The 21,353-nt window shown below is 47.8% G+C and overlaps 1 protein-coding gene across 3 annotated transcripts in view; it reads right to left on the minus strand.

The window, feature by feature from the left end:
- BCAR3 (BCAR3 adaptor protein, NSP family member) overlaps positions 1–21,353 on the minus strand; it is a 112,105-nt gene that overhangs the window by 50,164 nt on the left and 40,588 nt on the right. Inside the window, exon 1 of one of the 3 annotated variants that reach the window (XM_053590309.1) lies at positions 682–1,215. The exons of the other annotated variants lie outside the window; for them this stretch is intronic. Coding sequence (XP_053446284.1) covers positions 682–765 — 84 coding nt within the window. The 5' untranslated portion in view covers positions 766–1,215. Of the gene's footprint in view, positions 1–681; positions 1,216–21,353 lie in introns of those variants that run through there. 3 annotated transcript variants of the gene reach the window in all.

The following is a 21,353-nucleotide window of genomic DNA, read 5'->3' on the forward strand; positions in this document are numbered from 1 at the left end:
TTGCAGCCAACAGGATTTCTCCGAGGCAGACAAACCCCAACATCAGTGAAAGCCCATATTAATTTTAATTCTCAATGCGTCACAGGCAGGCAACACAGAACAGGAGCCTTGTCTTGAATTAGTCAAAGGAGGGTCTCTGAATATTTTCATCAAGCTAGTGTATTGACATATTACACAAAGCCTTTGGCATCAGTGTCTCGTAACAAAGGTTAAAATGTGAGCAGTGAAAAAGACAGTTCTGAACCCTGAAGGCTGGCTGCATCTGGAAGATGTTCTGTGGTTTCTTTCCGATATACATTACTGCCATGTAACGGGCCAGCAGGTTAGCAGGGAAAAGGGGCTTGGCCACGTCACATAAATTACAAATGAGGGAAGGGAGACGGAGACAAAGAGAGAAAGATAGCTGTGTCTTATTGAGCTACTTTGGTATAAAATTTCAGCCGAAGGAAACTGAAAGTGTCCTGAAAAACAGCTTTGTCCCCAAGCAGACAAGGAGCCTGGTTCCGTGCCGGTGGCTCCTGCGGCTGGGGAGGTGGGCCACTAGGAGCTCACGAAGATGCACAGGGGTCAAAGCAAGTACCTCTACCCTTACAGCCAGCAAGCTGCAAACCTTTTCCAGGACCTTCGAGAAGGGCCTCCGCAAAGATTCATAGACGTACCTTATCTCCAAACCACACCTACCTTGACTCCAAGGAAAGACTTGCGGTGATAGAAGCAGCACAGAGCTGCCGAGACGGCGTGGAAAGCATTGCAATCCTTAGGCATCCTTCAGCCCTCAGTCCCAGGAGTACACACTTCGCTTAGGTTAAAAGAAAGGCGGCTTCGGACAGCGGAGCCCTGTCCCTCGGCAGCTGCCGTCCTGCTCCGGCTCGCGGTCCGTGGCCGGGGCCGGGCAGTCAGACGGCTCCTTCTCCTAGGCCAGTCTGGGACTTTCCCCCTCTGCTGAAGCCAATACGATCCACTCACTCAATTCTGGCAGGCTTGTGTCCAGCCTGCCATGCACACGGTGCCAGAAATTCTCATGTGACCAGACTTGCTTTCTGATGAAATTCTAACCCCTCGTAGAAAAGGTCTTGGGCTTTGGCTGCCCCTCAATTTAGAGACCCGGCAGAAATCATTAACCCCCCAGGCAACCTTTCCTTCTTGGGGCTAAACGGCACTATGCAATCTGCTTCTAATGGCTTTGTCTGTTTGCTTGTCACCCTAACACGCAGGGGTGTAAGGGAGCAGGCAAGTTGTACATACCACACCACCTTGTTATGAAACAGAGCCTCCTCTGAGAAAAGGAGGTGGCTTTAAAGTGACCGGGGCATGACTTTCCCTAGGAGCAATCCTAGATGTCCTGAGTAACTCAGGCAGGCTCCCTGTCCTCACTCTCCCACGCCCACCTCCAGAGCTGTTTATTTTTAATTAGGATGCTCCTGGCAGCCAGTTTGCAACTGATAACTTGGCACCACCATCACTATTGGCAAAGCAATATTGCCTTTTGGTGTTTAATTAGCAAGTCTGTCAGCAAACATCCTGAGCCCCTGTGCCCTTCCCACCTGACTGTGCAGTCTGCTGGGAGGATGGGGACTTTGTGCCCACTTCTGACACAACTGTTTGTCCTATGCCCCTCCCTAACTTTAATTACTCATCATCACTGTAACTGCTCACTTTGCGTAACCTAGAGCCAGCACACATCCTTGCATTCAAGGCCCTTCCTAGATTTCCCTTTAGTGAGAGGTGTTCACCCCCCACCAAGAGCCTCATTAACACCTTTAGGGGAAAGTAATTGCTTTTCTTCTTTCATTCAAGTTATAGTGGATGCCCAACAATCCTATTCTTTCAGTTTTTTGTTCAGTTTTTAAAAAATCAAATTCAAGGGCTGGGTGCAATGGCTCACACCTGTAATCCTAGCACTCTGGGATGATGAGGCAGGTGGATTGCTTTACTTCACGAGTTCGAGATGAGACTGAGCAACAGCAAGACCCCCTTCTCCCCATACCCCCAAATAGCTGGTGTTGCGGCAGGTGCCTATAGTCCTAGCTACTCAGAAAGCTGAGGCAAGAAGATCGCTTGAGCCCAAGAGTTTGAGGTTGCTGTGAGCTATGATGCCACGGCACTCTGCCCAGGATGACAAAGTGAAGCTCCGTTTCAAAAAAAAAAAAGAAAATCAAATTCAAGTTTCTGCCTATATAGCTCTTCCTCTCCTACTGTTTTAAATATTAACTTTTTGTGGCTTTGGCCACTCCCAAATGGAATGTGTCCTGAAGCTTTTTAAAACTTCACACAGGCAGAAACTTGTGAAGAGGAAGAAACAGAACCTATTCAGTCCAGAGAGGAACAACACCAGATGAGGCACGAGGGAGGTAGGAGAAATATCCAGCAGGATTAGAGTCAAATCCTCAGGAGCTGCGGCCTTTGGACTAGGTCAAGTCTGTCTATAAAAACAGGGACTTGTTTGCTCAGTGCCAGTGAGCAGGTACAGAGGCTCAGCCTCAGGAACATGCCAAACGTGGGATGGGGCCATTTGGGCTCCGACACCACTGACACAACCGGGCAGCTGATTTCCTCTCTGCTCCTTCAGCTGGCTTCCTCCCTCGCTCTTCCTCCATGACTCAGGAGGTCAGGTTTGCAGTCCTGGGAACTCCAGGGCAGTTCACCCGGGAACTAGAAACAGGCACCGAGTGTGCTAGAAATAAAGGGGTTTTTGAGCTGGAACAGCTCTGCACATCGTCCAGTTGGTAGATTAATACTGTTCTCCAAGGTCTTGTGTACCGTGCATGTGAGGGAGCGCTTTCTGACTGGCCCTTGTTTCTATTAGATGGGCTTCAAAGGGTGAGCCCATATGAGCAGCTTGGGCCTGCAGCCCCAGTACTTTTGTGGTGATGACTCATCGGGACATTAGCCATCAGGGAAGGAGCACAGTTTTCACCTGCTATGGCCCTTTGGCAGAAAATAATACTCATTCAGGTTAAAAGAACTCCCCCAGGAAGAAAAGCACCATCCCAGCCCCTGGAAAAGGGAGGAGAGCAGCTCCTTAAATCCTGCCAGAAATTCAGTGACATCATCAGCCAAGGGCCTCGGAATTCTGACATCCTTCCCCTAGAAATCATGAATGAAAACACATGCTTAAAAACAAATATGCAAATAACTCAGACATGTAAATTACATAGTATTATACAGTAACTTCCTCCAGAGCCAGAGCAACAACAAAAGACACTCAGGACATTGTAGAATCACAGCTCTTACCACCTGAGGCTTTCCCTGTTTGCTCTAAAAAATATCTACAAAATGCCCCAGGAATTTGTTCTGCCAGGATTAAAGAATGGGCTAATCTTATTAGGTAACTGTTTCCTAAGCACCTTTTATTTTTGTTCCACACCAAAAATAATTTCTGAAGCAGCACTCAAAGGTTTCAATCAATTTTCTCCAGAAACAGCCAAAGAGAGAGACTAAAATAACGTGTTATTACTGCAACCAAAGATGATAATTGCATGAATTCGCAAAGTGCCCTTCACTGACTTATTATGCTTTTAAATGTCTCCTACTCATGCTGATCAATTCCCCTACTTTCTCCCCACAATGATTATTCTATTCTAGTTACAAAGAAGCAGAGGCCCAGAATGGCATGTCACTCGGCAGAGAACAAAGGACGGGGAAACTCCAGCCTCGGACTGCAGAATCTGGTATCTAATCCTACGGGAAAACAAATAAAAGATTTTTTTTAAATGTCTTGCAATTATGAAAATGCTGTCACTTGGGGCAGTGGGTTACTTTCTGATGATTTGGTACATGGAATTTAGGGCCAATCAGATTTAGATTCAGGCTTTTCCAAATACCATGCCCTTCTGGGGACAGGGGAGGGTATCTAATGAAATTCCAGGGATTGATGAGGGAGGGAGGGGTGCTCCCCAGTGCCCCCCTCTGGCTGTCTGAGAGGCTTACTCCCCTGCACCCAGGGAAACACTTGTGAAAGGGCCGTTCAGCCAGGTAGACCCTGGAAGGAAATCCCAATTACTGCAGATCCCATGTTATACCCCTTATCTTTGAAGCAGGTCAAAGGATGGCCCCTGCATAAGCATTGCTCTCCGTACCAGTTTTTCCTTGGGCAGTATTTCCTTATACTAACCTGCCCTACTTAGTAACCATGGAAACGGGAGCTGCCTGCCAGCCATATTCAACAGACACATGTTGGCAGCAGCCCTTCGGCTGAGAAGACAGGCGCGAGCAGAGTCCCTTTCCCAAAGCGCTGCGGCCCAGGCTGGACCCAGCTCCCAGTGAGGGAGACCCTCTCTCTGACGGAGCATGGAGCAGGGGTGGGGGCAGGTGGCAGGACACACATAGGCCAATCAGGTAAATGCTCTTCAGTGTTTTAGGGCATTTGGGAAACAAGACTTCCTGTAGCCCCAAACCCTCCCCAAAGCCAGCCCAGAATCAGGGCATCAAGCCTTATACTGTGGCACCTTTGGGCACTGTTAAACAGCCCTGAGGATAGTGACTCTGCCCATGGCCAGAAGGCACTGTGCCGAGCCATCCCTGCCCCCGGAACGTCAGTGTGTGTAGGGGGGTAGGCACCAGTTGTCATTGATCAAAACAGCTCAAAACCTCTTTTGGCAGCTACTGAGATTCTTCATTCCACCCTCTTTCCTCCAAAGATCAATGCTTTTGGCTTCCATTAAACCCCAGTGATCTGGCTCCCGGTGAACAAAGACAGCTTTAATGAGCTAGGGAGTACAGCTGACAAAACTAGCTCTGTTTCTCCTGGTGTCCTAGAAAGTAGGCAAAGATTAGCCTGGACCTGCCTGGCCTGACCCAGTCTACCATCACAGCAAGGATGCCCTCCAAGGGCCCAGCTCTCTGGATAGCAATGTGGCAGGTGCCTGGGAAGCCCTGGGCAGAAAAGAGGGCAAGTTTAGCAGAAGTCCTGCCACCCAAGGTTTCTCCAGGCACCTGCCCTGTCTTTGATTCTGTGGAGGAAAAAGCCAGTAGAACATCACGCACCTGAATTACATATCCTCAGACAGAGAACAAGAGGGCTGGGGGGTGGGAGGGGAGGCTGGGAAACAAGGGCGGGCAGAAGAGAGGGCTTTGAACAAAAGGTCACCTCCTCTTCCCACCAGACTAAGCAGCTACGGAAGCTGCCAAAGACAGTTCAACACATTTCCCTATATGCAAATCCAATTGATTCTTGCTCCAAAAGGGAATGCAAAATGCACTCTGAGAGAGGAGGGTAGGCAGTGCTGGCTCAGCTCTCTGGGCCCCTTAGTGTACTGCTGTGGCCAAGACGTTTGCTTGCTCTGCTCACAGAGGGTGCACTTAGGAGTATCTGCCCTACACGTCTCGGTCTGACAGTTTCCCCAGATTCCTCAAGGGGATGAAAGACTATGGCTGTTAAATGGTCTCTGTCCGGAAGCTGTATTGATCTGCCCAGCACACAGACAAAGAGACTAAGTACAGTCTTCACAAATGTCCCCCTTGGCAAATTTCCATTTCTCTAACCAGCTATTAAAATTGTAGAACTGGGGCAGCGCCTCTGGCTCAAAGGAGTAGGGCACCAGTCCCATATGCCAGAGGTGGCAGGTTCAAACCCAGCCCTGGCCAAAAAATGCAAAAAAATAAATGTGATGAAAAGAAGAATAAAAAAAAATAAAAAATAAATAAAATAAAATTGTAGAACTGGATAATATGAAGCAAAGTTAGGTACCTGCCCAGCTGTGCTTTCTCACACCATCACATACAATTCCATCCCACACGGCCCTCTACCAGTACCACCTGTTTGCTCTTATCATCCCAGAAATTCCATGTTACACAAGCTCGATTTTCTGCTTTTAGCATTAAAGCCAAATTAAAAGAACACACATTAGCCTGAACAGCAGACTCGGTCTATCTGCCAGTCTCGGCCTTTCTGAGATTCTGTGAAAGCCACACACCCTCCTTCTAGAGCAAAAGGCACACACTTGCAAAGCTTTATTCAAATTTCACACGAATCCCTAGGTTCCCTGAAGCGTGTCCATACACCCCTCGGAGTCTTACCCATCTGGGGTGATTTGCCACCTACTTCCCAGGCTCCCTGTTCTGCGTTTGCTATCCAGGCCTCACCCTTGGAGCCGTCACTCATGTCTCCTGTCATCCAGTTCCTAGGTTTTCCTTGCTGTACACTTCTCTCTCTCTTCTTTCTGCCACTTTCGAGAAGTGTGAGCTATATAAATAACTAATAGCAGTGACCACAAAAGCCCTGCAGAGTCCCCCCTCCCCATGCAGGCTGCTGCAGATGGCTGAGGGCCATCTCGAGACCCTCAGCAGCGAGGGGCAGCCGCCTCTCTCCCAGCTCCCCCGACACCTAGTCCACCTATTCCCCCGGCTCACAAGCACCCCTACAACCTGGCAACTTCCAAAATGGAGCTGTGAAACGGCTATCTGCATGTCTCTACAGTGTCTGGAACATCCCCTGGAGGTAGGATGGTAGGGGAAGAGCCATGGTGGGCTCAGTCTTGACTGCTAGCTGGGTGATCTTGGGGAATGAACTTCTCTGAGCCCCAGTTTCCTCCCTAAACTTACCAAGTTCCTATGAGCATCAGTGAAATGACATATAAAGAGCCTGGCACCCAGCACACACCAGGCACTCTGCAAACGGGAGCTTCCTTCCTCCTTTGAAGGGAGGGACAATGAACCCTGTGTGCCCCATGCTCCTGCAGGGCACATGACCACCCACGTGCCGGGTTACGGGAGCCCCACCACCAGAAGGAGAGCGTGGATGACCACCAGGCCTGAGGCCACCGACCACTGACTGCATCCCAGCTGGAATACTTAGGAAACTCTTGAACCTTAAAAGCCAGGGAATTATAAGAGACATTTAAGAGTTTTTTAGCTTCAAAAGCTTTTAACTTTAAAAGTTGCATACTAAAATGACATAAATAGTTTCGACCACACTTGCCCAGATGTCTCAGACGATTTTCTACTCCACGGTCTTTGTCATTTAGGGAGTTAACAGGCTGCGTGTCTGGGTCTATCCACAGCTACTGAGGTCTCCATGTACCCCAGTCAGAGCCAGTCTGACTGCGGATCCTGTTGGCCCCTCCCCCATGGGGCCCAGGGGCCAGCCATCCTTTGGTTCCAAGCTGGCTGCAGAACCGAAGTCAGCCTATGTCCTGGCCGGATGCCCTGCAGAAGCCTCAGGCCCCCGCCTGCTGCCCCCTCCTCACAGCCCTCCAGTCCAGCCCTGGGACTCAAGCTTCCACGGGTGTTTAGCTCCCCCAAAGAACCACTTCCCACAGGCTTCCTCCTTCCTACTTGGCCAGCCCACATTACTGGATTGTCTGACACCAGTCATTTCTGAAACTGGTACCATGTCCGGTGTGGCTCCTTAGGTGCTGTGCCCCTCTGTCCAGCTGCCCTCTTAGACTCTGTCTGTGCCCCTCAGATACTGCTGCTGCCTAGACCTCCTCCGATCAAGCCCCTAATGGCAGTGCGATCTTCCACCCACCACCTCCACCTGGAAAGGCTGCCAAATGTCCGCGGAGATGGACCAGCCTGCAAGGCGGGCAGGAACCAGGGCGGAGGGTGGCATCACAGCCAGTGAGAGGAGGAGTCAGGCTAACCCCGGTCATTCCAGCTTTGACACAGGACGGGCTTATTAATCCCTTCTCCTCTGTTATCAAGCAAATTCCAGCCACCCGAGCTAAATATTTCACTAGGAAAATATCTTTTTTCCATAGTTACAGGCTGATCATGAGAAATAGCATCTGAGTGACAGACTGGATAATTCTGCATCCTGCCAAAATAGCCATGAGAGTCATTCTAGTCTAGAATTCCCTAACCTGGGTGGTTGGAGCTCCCATGAGCTGCTGGAAATCATATACAAACTATCGTGCATCTGTCCATTGAGGAGAGGGATTATTACTTTTACCAAATTCTCAAAGAGTGATGTAACCTAAAATATTCCTACTGATCCAGAAAGACTTTAAGTGGCCAGCGGGGGGCGTAAGTGAGAATACCTTGGTGATCACAGACACAAGTGAAGAGGGACAGCACCCAGCGGGCTGGCCACCTGGACACATTCGGGTCTTGGTCAGGCTGTGGTTGGTAAGAGGAGGGAACAGACAGCCTTGTGGCAAATGGTGTCACAGTTCTGTACAGTTGCTGGAGTAGCTTTAATCCCTTGTGAGAGCAGGGCAGGCCCTCACTCAGCTGGAAGAAGGGCCTTGTTTGCGTATGATACTTGGCGTAGTAAATGCAGAACAGCTACAAGTTTGATTCCCAGCAACCCCACCTTGTCACAGGCTTCAGGGGTGTGTTCAGGAAGACTGCACGAGTCACAGACCATCTTTGCACCTCACTCACCTCATGTGCAAGGCCTCCGGGAGCCAGCACTTCTACGGAGAACTTTCACCATGGCATCCGACTAAATGCTCACTGAGGAGATGGGCATTACTACCTCCATTTCACATGTGGGATCAAACAGCTAGGGAGTTAATAATTAAAACAACATGACGCAGGATGGCAGCTCCCTCTGATGTGATAATGGAAGCACAGATAACGCCTGGTTGCCAGGAGCGCTGTATCTTGTGCAAATCCAGAAGGCAGCCCTCCCTCCAACCAAGCGATAGATATTCTTGGCAACATTGACAGTGGATCTCATTTGAAGTACCCCAGAGATCCCAGTCCACTCACAACTGACAGGAAGGAGCAGGGCATGTTTGGACGGATGCTGAGGTCAGAACCTGAGAAGATCCAGGGGCGACAGAGCCCCATCACACGAGGTGGCTGAGGGACCGGAGGCTAAGGGGCAGCCTTTGTCCTACGTGGAAACGTGAACTGTGCCCCTTCCTCTACATCAGCCGTTCTCAACCAGTGGGTCATGACCCCTTTGGGGATGGAACGACCCTTTCACAGGGGTCACCTAAGACCATCCTGCATATCAGATATTTACATTACCATTCGTAACAGTAGAAAAATTACAGTTATGAAGTAGCAACAAAAATAATTTTATGGTTGGGGGTCACCACAACATGAGGAACTATATTTAAAGGGTCGCAGCATTAGGAAGGTTGAGAACCACTGCTCTACATGAAAAGGCCGACTCAGAGGGTTCTGTGCATGGAAAGGACAGAACCCTGTCCAGTTGGGAAGTTGGGACAGAACCCTGTCCAGGAAGTGAAGAAACTGGATCAGAACCTACTGATCCAGTTTCTTCACTTCCTGAGCTGGTCAGCTGCCAAGCATGATGTTGCTGCAGAAGTGACATCCAGATGGTCAGCATCTGCCCCTCCTGGTGCCCAAGGTGGGAATAACGCATTCCTTTTGCTAGTGGGCAATACAATCCCTGTCCTTGCAGTATAAACCCAAGTGGGAGAAGGGCTGGGTATTGGAAGGGAGAGTTACTAGGGAGAGCTGCAAAAACCCATCTGGATAATTCTCCAGGGGTGGAGCTACTAGTCAACAGATGTGGGAATCTTTGCAAGGCCAAACTATAGATCTGCAGCCCGTGTCCTCCACCCTCAACCTGTAACTTCTCTGTAAGAGCCATAAATCTAACAAGTACACTGGGAGGCAGAAGGTATCCAGCACCTAAATTAACCAGGAGGGAGATAAACTAGAGAAGGGTGGCCACAGGACTTGAAAGGTCAAAACCAAAATCCGGCATTCACGTGCCAACATTTTATATATGTACCCTGAGTAAGGCAAAAGTAATTAGAAGCAAAAATCTAGGGGTGAAATGATATAAACAACAGATAGTGGTTATTTGAAAGCTTTACTCAATAGCCTGTGTATTCATTCTTAAAATGGATGTGTAAGTCAATCATACACGGAACACTGAATGGTCCAGAAGTAGACAAGTGACCTGCATGAGACCCATCAGAGTCCTTCTGTGGGATTTAGCAAAGTAGAGGGGACAGATCCCTTTCCCCTTAGACCATGAGTTTTACAACAACAAGCCCAGCAGTGTAGAGCCAAGTGCCCCCCACGGCATGGACAAGCTGACTGGACAGACTGTAGCCAGCATGCTGAGAGAGCAGATGCAAGAGACTGAGAGCCCTAACCATGTTTTCCTTCCCACGAGTCACCAACCCAGGCTACGCTGCCCCTTCCCTGCCCAGTGGTAAATTTCTTAGCTCACATCATTAATTTGAGTTTATAAGCTCACTTTATCAGTGTGAGATTAAAAATTGAGATTACGATGTAACATAATTGTGTTGAACTCTACTGGGAATCACATGTAAGATGTGATCCCTATTATCTGAGAAATTCTAAAAAGGGGCCAACATAAACATGTTGCACAAAGCACACATATAACACGCCCATTAATAATAGGGCTGTGCACTCATGTGTCAGCAATGGGTGGAAATTAATAGTATTTTACAGCCTACCCTGGGGACTTCCATGAAAGAACTGAGTTGTCTTGAGTTTTCAAGGAAAGGAGGACATGAATTTGTCCCCAGGAAGAGGGAGAGGGATTCATGGAGGTGGAATGTCCCCAGCACTGTAGGTGTAGGTGTGAGTTTTGCTCCCACACCCAGCCTGCTCCTAGGCTGGGGAACGACCAACCAACTGCACACTCAACCCTGAGGATGAGGCAACAACACCACCATTAGCCCCTGGAGGATGTTTCCAAATGACTATCCTGTTACCTGAAAATTACAGGACCTGATTCAGAGGAATTGGCCAAGACACTCCCTTGCTGGGGCCAGGTGAACTTTACCAGGTCCAATCACATGGGAGGGCAACTCTCAGGACTTCTTTGTAGGTCAAAAGACAGGAAGTTTATATAATCCCCAAATTACACACAAATTTTCCACAATTTGCTCCCTAGACAGTCCAGGTAGACATGGCCTGGAAGTTTCAGATCCCATCTATGTGGCCCTGGAGGGGTTTCCTTCCCCCTTTGCTACTGCCGTTTACTCCAGGAAGGAACCTTGGCTCCAAACCTACCCTCCAGTGTCCAGCTACTGGAGCACTCGTTTCAATGACAAGTGTCCTTGTTTACTGGCTTCAGGACTCATGTCTGTTTTTTTTTTTTTTTTAGGATATATTAGATTTATCTTGTAATAGAGAGAGGAAGAGAGTGAGGGGAAGAGATGAGCAGAAAAGAGCAGGAAGCGAGCATGGAGAAGGCGGGGGGACCCATGTCTTACTCAGCGTCACCATCCCAACGCCCAGCACAATCCCTGCGCTTGACAGGGGCCCAGTGAACATCTGGTGACAGCACAGGGATTCTCAGCCTGGTGTCCACAAACACCTGGGAGGTTAATGCACAATAAGTGTATGTGCTGGTGCTTCTCAGGTCGTATTTACAAAAAGGCAGGGACTCTTCCCTCTTTCCCACCAAAGAGTTAAGAACCACACAGGCATGACCCACAACATGCACACCGAGGTTCCGCCCCTCACTGGGGCACCAGCCCTGCCATCCTCTGGCTGGTTCCCCCTTTAGCCCTAAGAGTTATCTTTCTCCCTCAAACCGTGAACTGCCTGGGAGCCCAAACCAGCAGAGGCTCCCAGAGCACACTAAATCCCAACTCACACCACCTGTGCTCTGCCCAAGTCATTCTGAAGCCAGGTGATAGAGAACTTGACCCTGTTCTGCCCAGGCTCTTTCTTTCAGGTAAAGGCCATGAAAATTAGGAGGTTGGGCTGGGGGTTGTGGACCTGGATGGACTCAGCTGGACCACAAAGACCCCTTCATAAGACACCCACCTGGGGGCTGGCTGCAGTGGCTCATGCCTGTAATCCTAGCACTTAGGGAGTGCGGGGAGGCTGAGGCGGGTGAATTACTTGAGCTTAAGAGTTCAAGACCAGCCTGAGCAAGAGCAAGACCCCATCTCTGACAAAAATAGAAAAAATAGCTGAGCGTTGTGGCAGGAGCCTGTAGTCCCAGCTACTCAGAAGGCTTAGGCAAGAGGATCACTTGAGCCTAGGAGGTTGAAATTGCTGTGAGCTATGATGCCACTGCACTCTAGTCAGTGTGACAGTATCTCTAAAAAAAAAAAAAAAAAAAAAAAAACACCCACCTAAGCCTGGGAAAAATAAGAATCCAACTGGAGACTGGTGGTCACAGGAAACAGTTCATCAGCTTCATTTTTTTCTGCACAAAAAGCTCTTTTTAGAGGGTGAATGGGAGCTTTATATAGTAAGTCCTGCTCCACAGCCTAATAAATATGTGAAATGGCCTCTCAGCCCAGGTTCCTGCAGCCTGGACACTGGGGTCATTCAAGAAACAATTAGAGGCCATCTGGAGAGAGCTGGGACTCAGAGGAAATTGCCTCGAAGGGCCAAACAGCATGTTCTCATTCCCAGGGTCTGACACATCCTTATCTCCATTCACATAAAGGACGGATGGAGCTCAGCCAGCTCATCCACGCTGGGGGCCAGAGCAGCAAAGGCTGCAGCAATTAATAAAAGCTTAAGGATCAGGAGGACGCTCATTTTCAGTCTGCACCAAGTACATTTATTCCTCAGATGAATTTATCCCTTGACTACACTTTCACATTCAAGCAGAGCATCTTTGCCATAATCCAGGACTTGGCCTCACCAAGCTTTGGGCTTTCACAGTTTTAATACAAAGCAATTAGAGCACAACAAGCAACTGCTTCTGGCCCAGCTCCTTCCAGCACATCATAATGGGCAATGACTCCACTACGCTAAGGATAGTTAGTGTTTCCTGAAGGCCCACACTCCACTGCATTGTAAAGAACAGGCCCACAGCCGAGAAACCCTACTTCCAGAATTGATTTTCAACTTTTTCTTATATTTAAATGAAAACTGAATGTCTTTTCTATATTACTTATCAGCCTCTTTAAGTATAAATGCGATTGCCGGGCAAGTAGGGTTTCAAGATAAACTTAGCGAAAGGGAAAAAAAAGGATTAGACAGCAGGAGAATTTGTGTTGTAGGTATTTTTGTTCCTTTTCAGCTATTAAGTAGCAGGGGACCCTCTGGTATGGCCGTGCTCAAAGCGTAGTCTGCAGGCCCATGGCAGTCTCTCAAGGAGCCCCAAACTTATTTGCACAATACAGGGACATCTTCTGCCTATTTCTCTGGGTTCACATTTACAATGATGGGTTGGGTTAACTCCTGGTGCCTTAGCACAGAGCAAGGCAGAGGCACCAAACTGTGCCACTGGTCACTGCACTCTTGACCCCCACAGTATTTAAGAAAAAATAGCTAGCTCCACCTACGACGTCCTCAATAAGCAGTCAGAATTATCATGCATTATTCACGTCATTAAATCTCAGCCCTTGAGTACGTGTCTCTTTAATATTCTATTTGATGCCACAGGAAGGAGGCAGAAGGCCTGTCTGCTGCACATCCAAGCACAGACAGTGTCTGAGGAAAAGCAATTCTGCGACTAGACACGGAGCTGAACTAGCTGCTTTTTCCTGGAGTGCCATTCTGACTTCAGAGGCTGTCTGACAGACCTGGTTACTCAGAGTTGGTATTTATTTGGGGTCCATTTTCTAAGAAACTGAACAAAGTAAGCCTGTTCCTTCAAGGAAGACAATTGACGATATTTGTTGCCAACGACAAAATGTAAGCTTTTGAATGAAAATTTGAATTTTGAAGAACCTGTATTTACCACCACGAGTTTGATGGCTCTTCGTGGTCTCACTGATACAGTGAAATATGTTAGCAAGCAACTCAGTCATAAAAATTCCATTAGAGAAAATTTGGAAACAGAGAAAACAACGAACAAAAAGCCCCTTCTTAGTTGCCAGAAGTTTTATTTTGACCTAGTATGTGACTCTTAATCATTCAACTCCTATGTTTTTATCTTGGGAAAACTCTTGCACAAACACGCACTGAGCCCTCTCAGCTGACGGCAACACCACCCTTCCGGAGGGGGCCTGACTCTCTTTGCTCCCACCTCACATCCATCCGATCCACCGGGAAACTCTGATGGCTCTACCTTCACAGCACATGTCTGGAATCCCCCTCTTCACCTCTCCTGCTAGCACAGGTCCAAACTACCATTGTCTCTCACTTGGACCATCACAGTGGCCTCCTACCTGGTCTCCCAGCTTCCACCCCTGTCCCCTGCAGTCTACCAGCAGCACAGAGCCGAACTGAACCTGAGATGGCCCCCGTGTCACTCTGTAAAGGCAAAGTCCTTACCCTGACTAACAGGCCCTGTGCCATCTGCCTCGTCCGCCTTTGTTATCCTGTCGCACGGCTCCTACCACTCAACCTCAGCTCAAGTTCTCTCCTGTAGCCCTGCAGCCGCCTCATTCCTCAACAGAAGAGGTGGGCGCTGGCTTCACAGCCTGGCCTCGCTGCTTCCTCTTCCCCTCAGACGTCACAGTTGACTTGCTCCTCCACTCAAAAGTCACCTTCATAGCGAGGACTCTCCTACCCACCCTATGTAAAATTCAATGCCGCCTAACCCCCAGCATTTCATGGTTCCTTTCCCTGATGAATCTGCGCTGCTTCGCAGTCATCATTAGTGATCGTGGCTGACCTGGCTGTCCTCCTTATGCTCCTTCCACTCCCCACCCCTACGATATAAGCTCCTCAGAGGCAGGGCCACAGGTTAGCTCACTGCTCCATCCTCAGCCCTGAGAACAATGACTAGCACATGGTAGATATTCAATAAATACTTGTCGAATGACTATGTACTAGCTGCAAAACCATTTTTAACGGCAGAACATCACAGAAATCCAAAGGTCAGCAGGGAAGCGGTGAAATATAACTGTATTTCATACAGCAGAATATCACGTAGCCATTCAAAAGAAGGAGGTGCATCCACATACCCAACAGAGAATGATGTCCATTGAAAAAAGCGAGTGTCAAAGCAATAGGTAGTGAGATATTATTTTGCCAATAAATAAAATTCTTCTCTTAATTTGATCAACCTCTCCAAATTTCCCAAGAACACCTGCAGCTTCCTCATTCTCTTCCCATTCCAAGAAATACTGAGTTCTAACTGCTTCCCCCAAGATCCTCCTGCTGCCCTCTCCTCCTCTGCCATCCTGGCACACACTGCCCCACAGACCTGGGGTCTTCCCCATCAATCCACACACGTATATCCATCTTCTCTCACCTAATACCAGCTTCCTTCATGCCAACCTGCCAGGTTTTTTTCAGTTACAAACGCACAATTCAAATACAAGTTCTTCTAAGGAAAATTCTTAGTTGCCATAGGCAAATCTTCAAGCCACATGCCAAGCCCATACCTCAAAATCTACCTACACCATAAAGCATTTTAGAGTTCTTTGTTCAAGAACATTAGACAATTAATTCTAATAGTAAAATGCCGTGACAATTTTAGTCCGCATTGTATGAAGACAATGAAAACAATATGCCTATTGATGTGCTGTGAACACAGCTCTTCTTTCTGAAGTTGAGATACAATGTCTTGACGACAGGCTGTTTCATTTAAAAGCTCCCAGTGTTTAAAAACAGAACCATGCTGCACTGTTGTGACGTGCAGCTACCACCAGAGGGCAGAGTTTAACAGCAAACGATTCCAGAGCTCCAAACTGTGGCCTCCCAATTTGGGGTTACTGGGTCCCTGCTGTACTTGATAATAAGATCATCCAAGGCCTGAGCCATATCGGCTGCCAAAATTACACTTTTAAAAGCTGTGTATATCTCTGCCCAAGTATGTGAGTATGTAAGGCAGCAACAGTGATCCTACTCACGGTTTATATCCCATGTCAAGTTGGCAAGAGAGGGTTGACTGAGGTTAGGTTTGGGAACCTACTTGCTGTCTTGAAACAAAAACATTGCAGAATTTCTGGAAAGTTTTTAGAGGTGTCAGTGTTACTTGCTTTGGGAGATGACCCGCTAACAGTGTAAATGTGTTCCCTTCTCTCTACATCCACACCAGTATCTGCAGCTTGGGGACTTGGTGATGTGCGCTAATCTTACTGGGGTTAGGTGATACCTCAGGGTAATTATGATTTGCATTTCTCTGATGATTAGGGACAATGAGCATCTTTTTATATGTTTGTTAGCCATTTGTCTGTCTTCCTTAGAGAAGGTTTGCTTTGGGAGATGTCACAATCTTTCCAACAACCTCATTCCCTCTTCCCTCAATTTAAATGTGCCTTGCTTCCGGTAGTTATACGGCCAGTTGCTAAATATTAAGAGGAAAAGAAAAGGCCTTTGCTCTCAGAACTCACTTTCTAGCGAGATGTTGTTTTTTTTTGGTAGAGACAGAGTCTCACTTTACCGCCTTTAGTAGGGTGCCATGCTGTCACAGGACTCACAGCAACCCCTAGCTCTTGGGCTTCCGCGATTCTCCTGCCTCAGCCTCCCCAGCAGCTGGGATTACAGGCACCTGCCACAACGCCCGGCTATTTTTTGGTTGCAGTTGAGCCGGGGCTGGGTTTGAACCCTCCACCCTTGGTATATGGGGCCGGCGCCCTACTCACTGAGCCACAGGCGCCACCCTCTAGCGAGATTTTTTTTAAAAATAAATAAAATTTGGAGTAAGTGCTATGAGGATAATACACAGGGTAATGCAACAGTGACTGGGGGGCTGCTTTAGAGGGAAGTTAGGGAAGATCTTTCAGAGTTCGGAAAATCTGAATGAAGAACAACCAGCCACACAGAGTGTCAGAATCATAGTTATTTAACTAGCATTTGGGCGGCACCTGTGGCTCAGTGGGTAGGGCGCCAATCCCATATACTGAGGATGGCGGGTTTGAACCCAGCCCCAGCCAAACTGCAACAAAAAAATAGCCAGGAGTTGTGGCAGGCACCTGTAGTCCCAGCTACTCGGGAGGCTGAGGCAAGAGAATCACCTAAGCCCAGGAGTTGGAGGTTGCTGTGAGCTGTGACGCCACAGCACTCTACCAAGGGCAATAAAATGAGACTCTGTCTCTATAAAAATAAATAAATAAATAAACTAGTATTTACTGAGTGCTCTATAGGCCAGGCAGGCGCTGTGCTAAAGACTTTACATGTTCTCATTTACCTCTCAAAATCTCCCATTTACTCTTCTGGAAATTGAGCTCCAAAAAATCTAGTAACTTGTCCAAAGTCAAATAACTAAGAAAAGACTAAGGTAGGGCTTTGGGGCTGTATTAATTCTCTAGGACTGCTGGGACTGGTCACCATGAACTTGGTGATTCTAAAACAAAAATGTATTCTCTCACAGTTCAAGATCTAGAAGCCTGAAATCCAACTGTCAGCAGGGCCGGGCTCTCTCTGAAGGATAGGGTCCTTCCAGGCCTCTTCCTAGCTTCCAGTGATTACTGGCAACGCTTGCTTTTTGGCTTATAGACTCACCCATCTAATCTCTGCCTCTGTTGTCCCAAGCCCTCTCCCTGTGTATCTGTGTCTCTGTGTCCAAATTACCTTCTTCTTGTAAAGAAACCAGTCCTTGGATGAAGGCCCATCCTAACTTGATTCTATCTGCAAAGACTATTTCCAATAAGGTTACAGTCATAGGTGCTAGGTGTTAGGACTTTAATTTATTTTTTCAAGGGACAAAATTCAACCCACAACAGCATTCTAGCACCTTATTTCATTTCTTGCTTGCCTATTAGTTTTCCAGTCTCTTTGCCACCTCTTAAATAGTTTGTGGTCTCAGAAGAATCCTATGCCTTGAACCGGGAAGGATAAATAGTGCTTCTCCTTATGGCTGATGCCTACAGCACAGAATAACCAGTTCCCACAAATTGTGACTCTGGCCTTATGCCACTCGCCCAGGATCCTTCAAGCACTTCCATAGGGCAGCTTCAGGGTTTGAGCTTGTCTCAAACCACCAAGTTCAAAAGGTCCACAGAGAATTCACTTCTCTATGACTTGATACATTAAAAAAAGGTTATCTCAAGCTGCTCTGGCAGAGCAATGTCTGGTCTGAGGAGTTATCCAGACAGGCCCCAAGCAGGAGCACTTGGGGCTCTGTCTCCCATACCTAACAGCTGAAGGTGCCAGAATCAGGCAGAGGAGAGACGCTGCTCAGAGCCTAGAAGTGCACCCCCAGAAGATGCCAAGATACACCCACAATCCACCTGGGGTTGCAACAGCATTATTCTGTCCCAGAATAATCACACAACTTGCACAAAGCCTCACTGCTGTGTCATCAGGCAAGACATAGGTGATGTCTGAGACGCAAGGCCACATCGGAGAAGCGTCAGCATGAAAGGACAGAATAGTTTGTTGAAAGTCTGCTGCATATTTGGGGGGAGGCAAAAAAGGAAAGGTGTAGGTGTAGATAGCCTAAAGCAGTGGTCGGCAAATCTTTTCAGTAAAAGGTTCTGTTAGGCTTTGCAGGTCACACTGTCACAACTACAGATGGTTCCAATTTAACAAGCGTTCAAAAGTGATACTCATGCAGTCAAAAGCACACTTTGAATTTTGGGTTTTAATCTTTCGCTAGGCATGTAGTACACGGCGTGACACCCTCTTGCTGCCCTGGTCAGCCAGGAGGGGTTAGGACTGCAACATTATCTTTTTAGGGGACACAATCACATCCCAGCGCCCACTCCAAACTGTGCAACTGTTCTGCCTCAGAAGAACTGAGTCACAGCCTCAGTTGGCCACACATCACAAAGGTGAACAACCAGCACACCACAGTGTACTGTGTTGGCAGATGCCTCTGCCCTCCTGTAGGCTAACGGGAGCGTTCCCAGGGCATCATGAGGCAGGCTAGGCTATGATGTGTGGTACGTTAGATGCAGTAAATACACCTTTGACTTCAGACATCGTCAACTTACAATGTGTTTATCAGGATGTAAACCCCATGGTAAGCAGAGGAGCGTCCGTACTCAACCCTACCATTATAGCATGGAACAGCCATAAACAATACAGAATAGCAAATGGGCATGGCTGTGTTCCAATAAAACGTGATGCACAACAAAAGGTGACTTTTATATAATTTGCCGTTCTTCTTTTAACTTTTTAAAAGCCATTTTAAAATATAAAATCAGCCAGAACGGGGGCTCATGCCTCTAATCCTAGCACTTGGGGAGGTGGACGTGGACAGATCATTTGAACATAGGAGTTTGAGACCAGTCTGAGAAAGAGTGAGACCCCGTCTCTGCTAAAAATGGAAAAACTAGCTGGGCACCTGTAGTCCCAGCTACTCAGGAGACTGAGGCAGGTAGATTGCATTAGTCCAAGAGTTTGAGAGTGCTGTGAGTTAGGGTAACACCATGTCATGCTACCCAGGCAACAGAGTGAGACTCTGTCTCAAAACAAAACAAACAAATATGTGTGTGTGTGTGTGTGTGTGTATAAATCCATTTTTAACTTGGCCATAAACAAAAAAAAAAAAGCAAGCAGTGGGCCAGATATGGTCATGGACTATAGTTTGCTGACCCCCTGTCCTATAGATATCCCTGAATGCTCTTGAATTAATATCATGTCCTTGTGGTAACATTATATGGAACTCTCCTTTCCTAAAATATTTATTGACCAGCTTCTACCAAGAAGCCAGGCACTAGGGTGGCTCCTGGAATTGCCCCTGGCTTCCTTTCCCTCACCTGCACCATTTAAGTCCTGCCAGGATCTGTCACTTATCTAATGAAATGGGTCTAATCCTACCTTGAAAAGGCCGCCACCCATCAGCCTGGCTTTCCATTCCCACTGGCACTATCTTTGGCGAGGCTCTTGTAACACTTTCCTCCTGAATTCATAAGTGACCTCACTTAACAATTCTGAACACATGGCATATGCTTTTAAAAAAAATCTGTTAAATGAGCCGATGGAGTAAAAACTCTATAAACTCAGCACTTGCTCATCTCATCAGGGATCTGCTATCCCTGAAATGGAAAATTTCCCTGACTGAGGTCGCAGTACTCACGGGTTAAAATACAAGCTTTTTAGCTTGCTTTAGAAAACCAGGCTTATCAAGCATAATTTGTGTTCAGTACGAGTCACCATTTTTAATAGAATTCTATGAGCTTTGACAAATGGCCATGGTCAGGTAACTACCACTGCAATCAACGTATTTCTATTTCTGTCACCCCAAAAGTTTCTTTGTGCAGTTGACATCTGCCCCCATCCCCTTTCAACCATCAATTTGTTTTCTGTCACTGTAAACTTTGCCTTTTCCAGAATGTCATAGAAACACCCAAAGTAATTATGTGGCCTTTTGAGACTTTCTTTTGAAGCTTTGCTAAGCTGATTGGTGGATTTCTGACACAGAGTCTCACTCTGTCTCGCTCTGCGCCCCGGCCAGAGTGCAGTGGCACCATCATATATCATTGCATTGCAAACTCCCGGGCTCAAGCAATCCTCCTGCCTCAGTCTCCCAAGCAGCTGGGACTATAGGCACATGCCCCCATGCTCAGCTAATTTTTCTATTTTTTAGCAGAGACAGTCTCACTCTTGCTCAGGCTGGTTTTGAACTCCTAGCTCGAGAAATACTCCTGCCTCAGCCTCCCAGAGGGCTAGGATTGCAGGTGTGAGCCACTGTGCTGGGCTGAGACTATCTACTTTCACTCAGCTAATGTATGTGAGATCCATCCATCAGCAATCTATTCATTTTTATGGCAGAGTAGTATGCCATTGCATGGGTGTACTGCAGTCTGCTCACCAGCCGAAGGACATGTGAGCTGTTTCCACTTTTTCCCAGTTCTGAATAAAATCACTATAAACACGCACATACAGACTTTATATGGTCATGAGTTTTCACAATGAGGTTTTACTTTATAGAAATGGCCTGAAGGATAACATTCCACTGAAGGAGGAGCTAGCCTCCACCCCATTCTTCTGTCTTCCCACCCTGCCTCAGCATTGGTAAAAAATTGTAGTGATTCTTAGCTTCCCCAAAACACTGCAGAGAATGTTTTGGGGCAGAGTGGGAGAAGCTGGAGAGGAGCTCCCTGTTGTTCCCCTGCATGGGGGCCCCACAGCAAACCAGGGCTGCTCCCCATTCATCTCTGGCCGTGTTTGATCTCTAGTCCCATGGGGGACAGTGCTGGCTCTGAGATGTGCATACTCAGGCAAAAACGTGCAAAGCCAGCCAATCGGCCCATCACTGGGTTCATAGAACTTGTTAAAATCTCACGGAATGTACAGCGTGCCATTGTTTTTGTAAGCCCCTTTCATGACTTTGTGAGCTGGCTAATTCAGAGCAGACTGGTCTGCTTTCCTGGCCTGCTGGAAGAAAAGGCTTTCCCCAAAGACAGCTATTTAACCGTGACCATGGCCGTAGCCATCTTGTGCACAAAGGGGAGCTGAGGCCAGGCTGCCCCTTCTCCCCCAGGGTCTCAAGAGCCAAGGCACTTCTTGGTGCTGGAATTCCCATAGTTACTACTCCTTTGGTCTGCTGGGTAATCTACTGAATCCCCAGAGATTGCCCAGTCTGAAAAGCATGCAGACCCAGGAGACCCCTGGGGAAGGGGCATCCTTGAGTTAGCCCCACAGAGGACTGCCCCCTGGGCACTCCGGAGGGAGAAGTGAGAAGGCCAGGTTGGGTC

This window comes from Nycticebus coucang, chromosome 5, assembly GCF_027406575.1.
Source record: "Nycticebus coucang isolate mNycCou1 chromosome 5, mNycCou1.pri, whole genome shotgun sequence".
Lineage (NCBI taxonomy): Eukaryota > Metazoa > Chordata > Mammalia > Primates > Lorisidae > Nycticebus > Nycticebus coucang.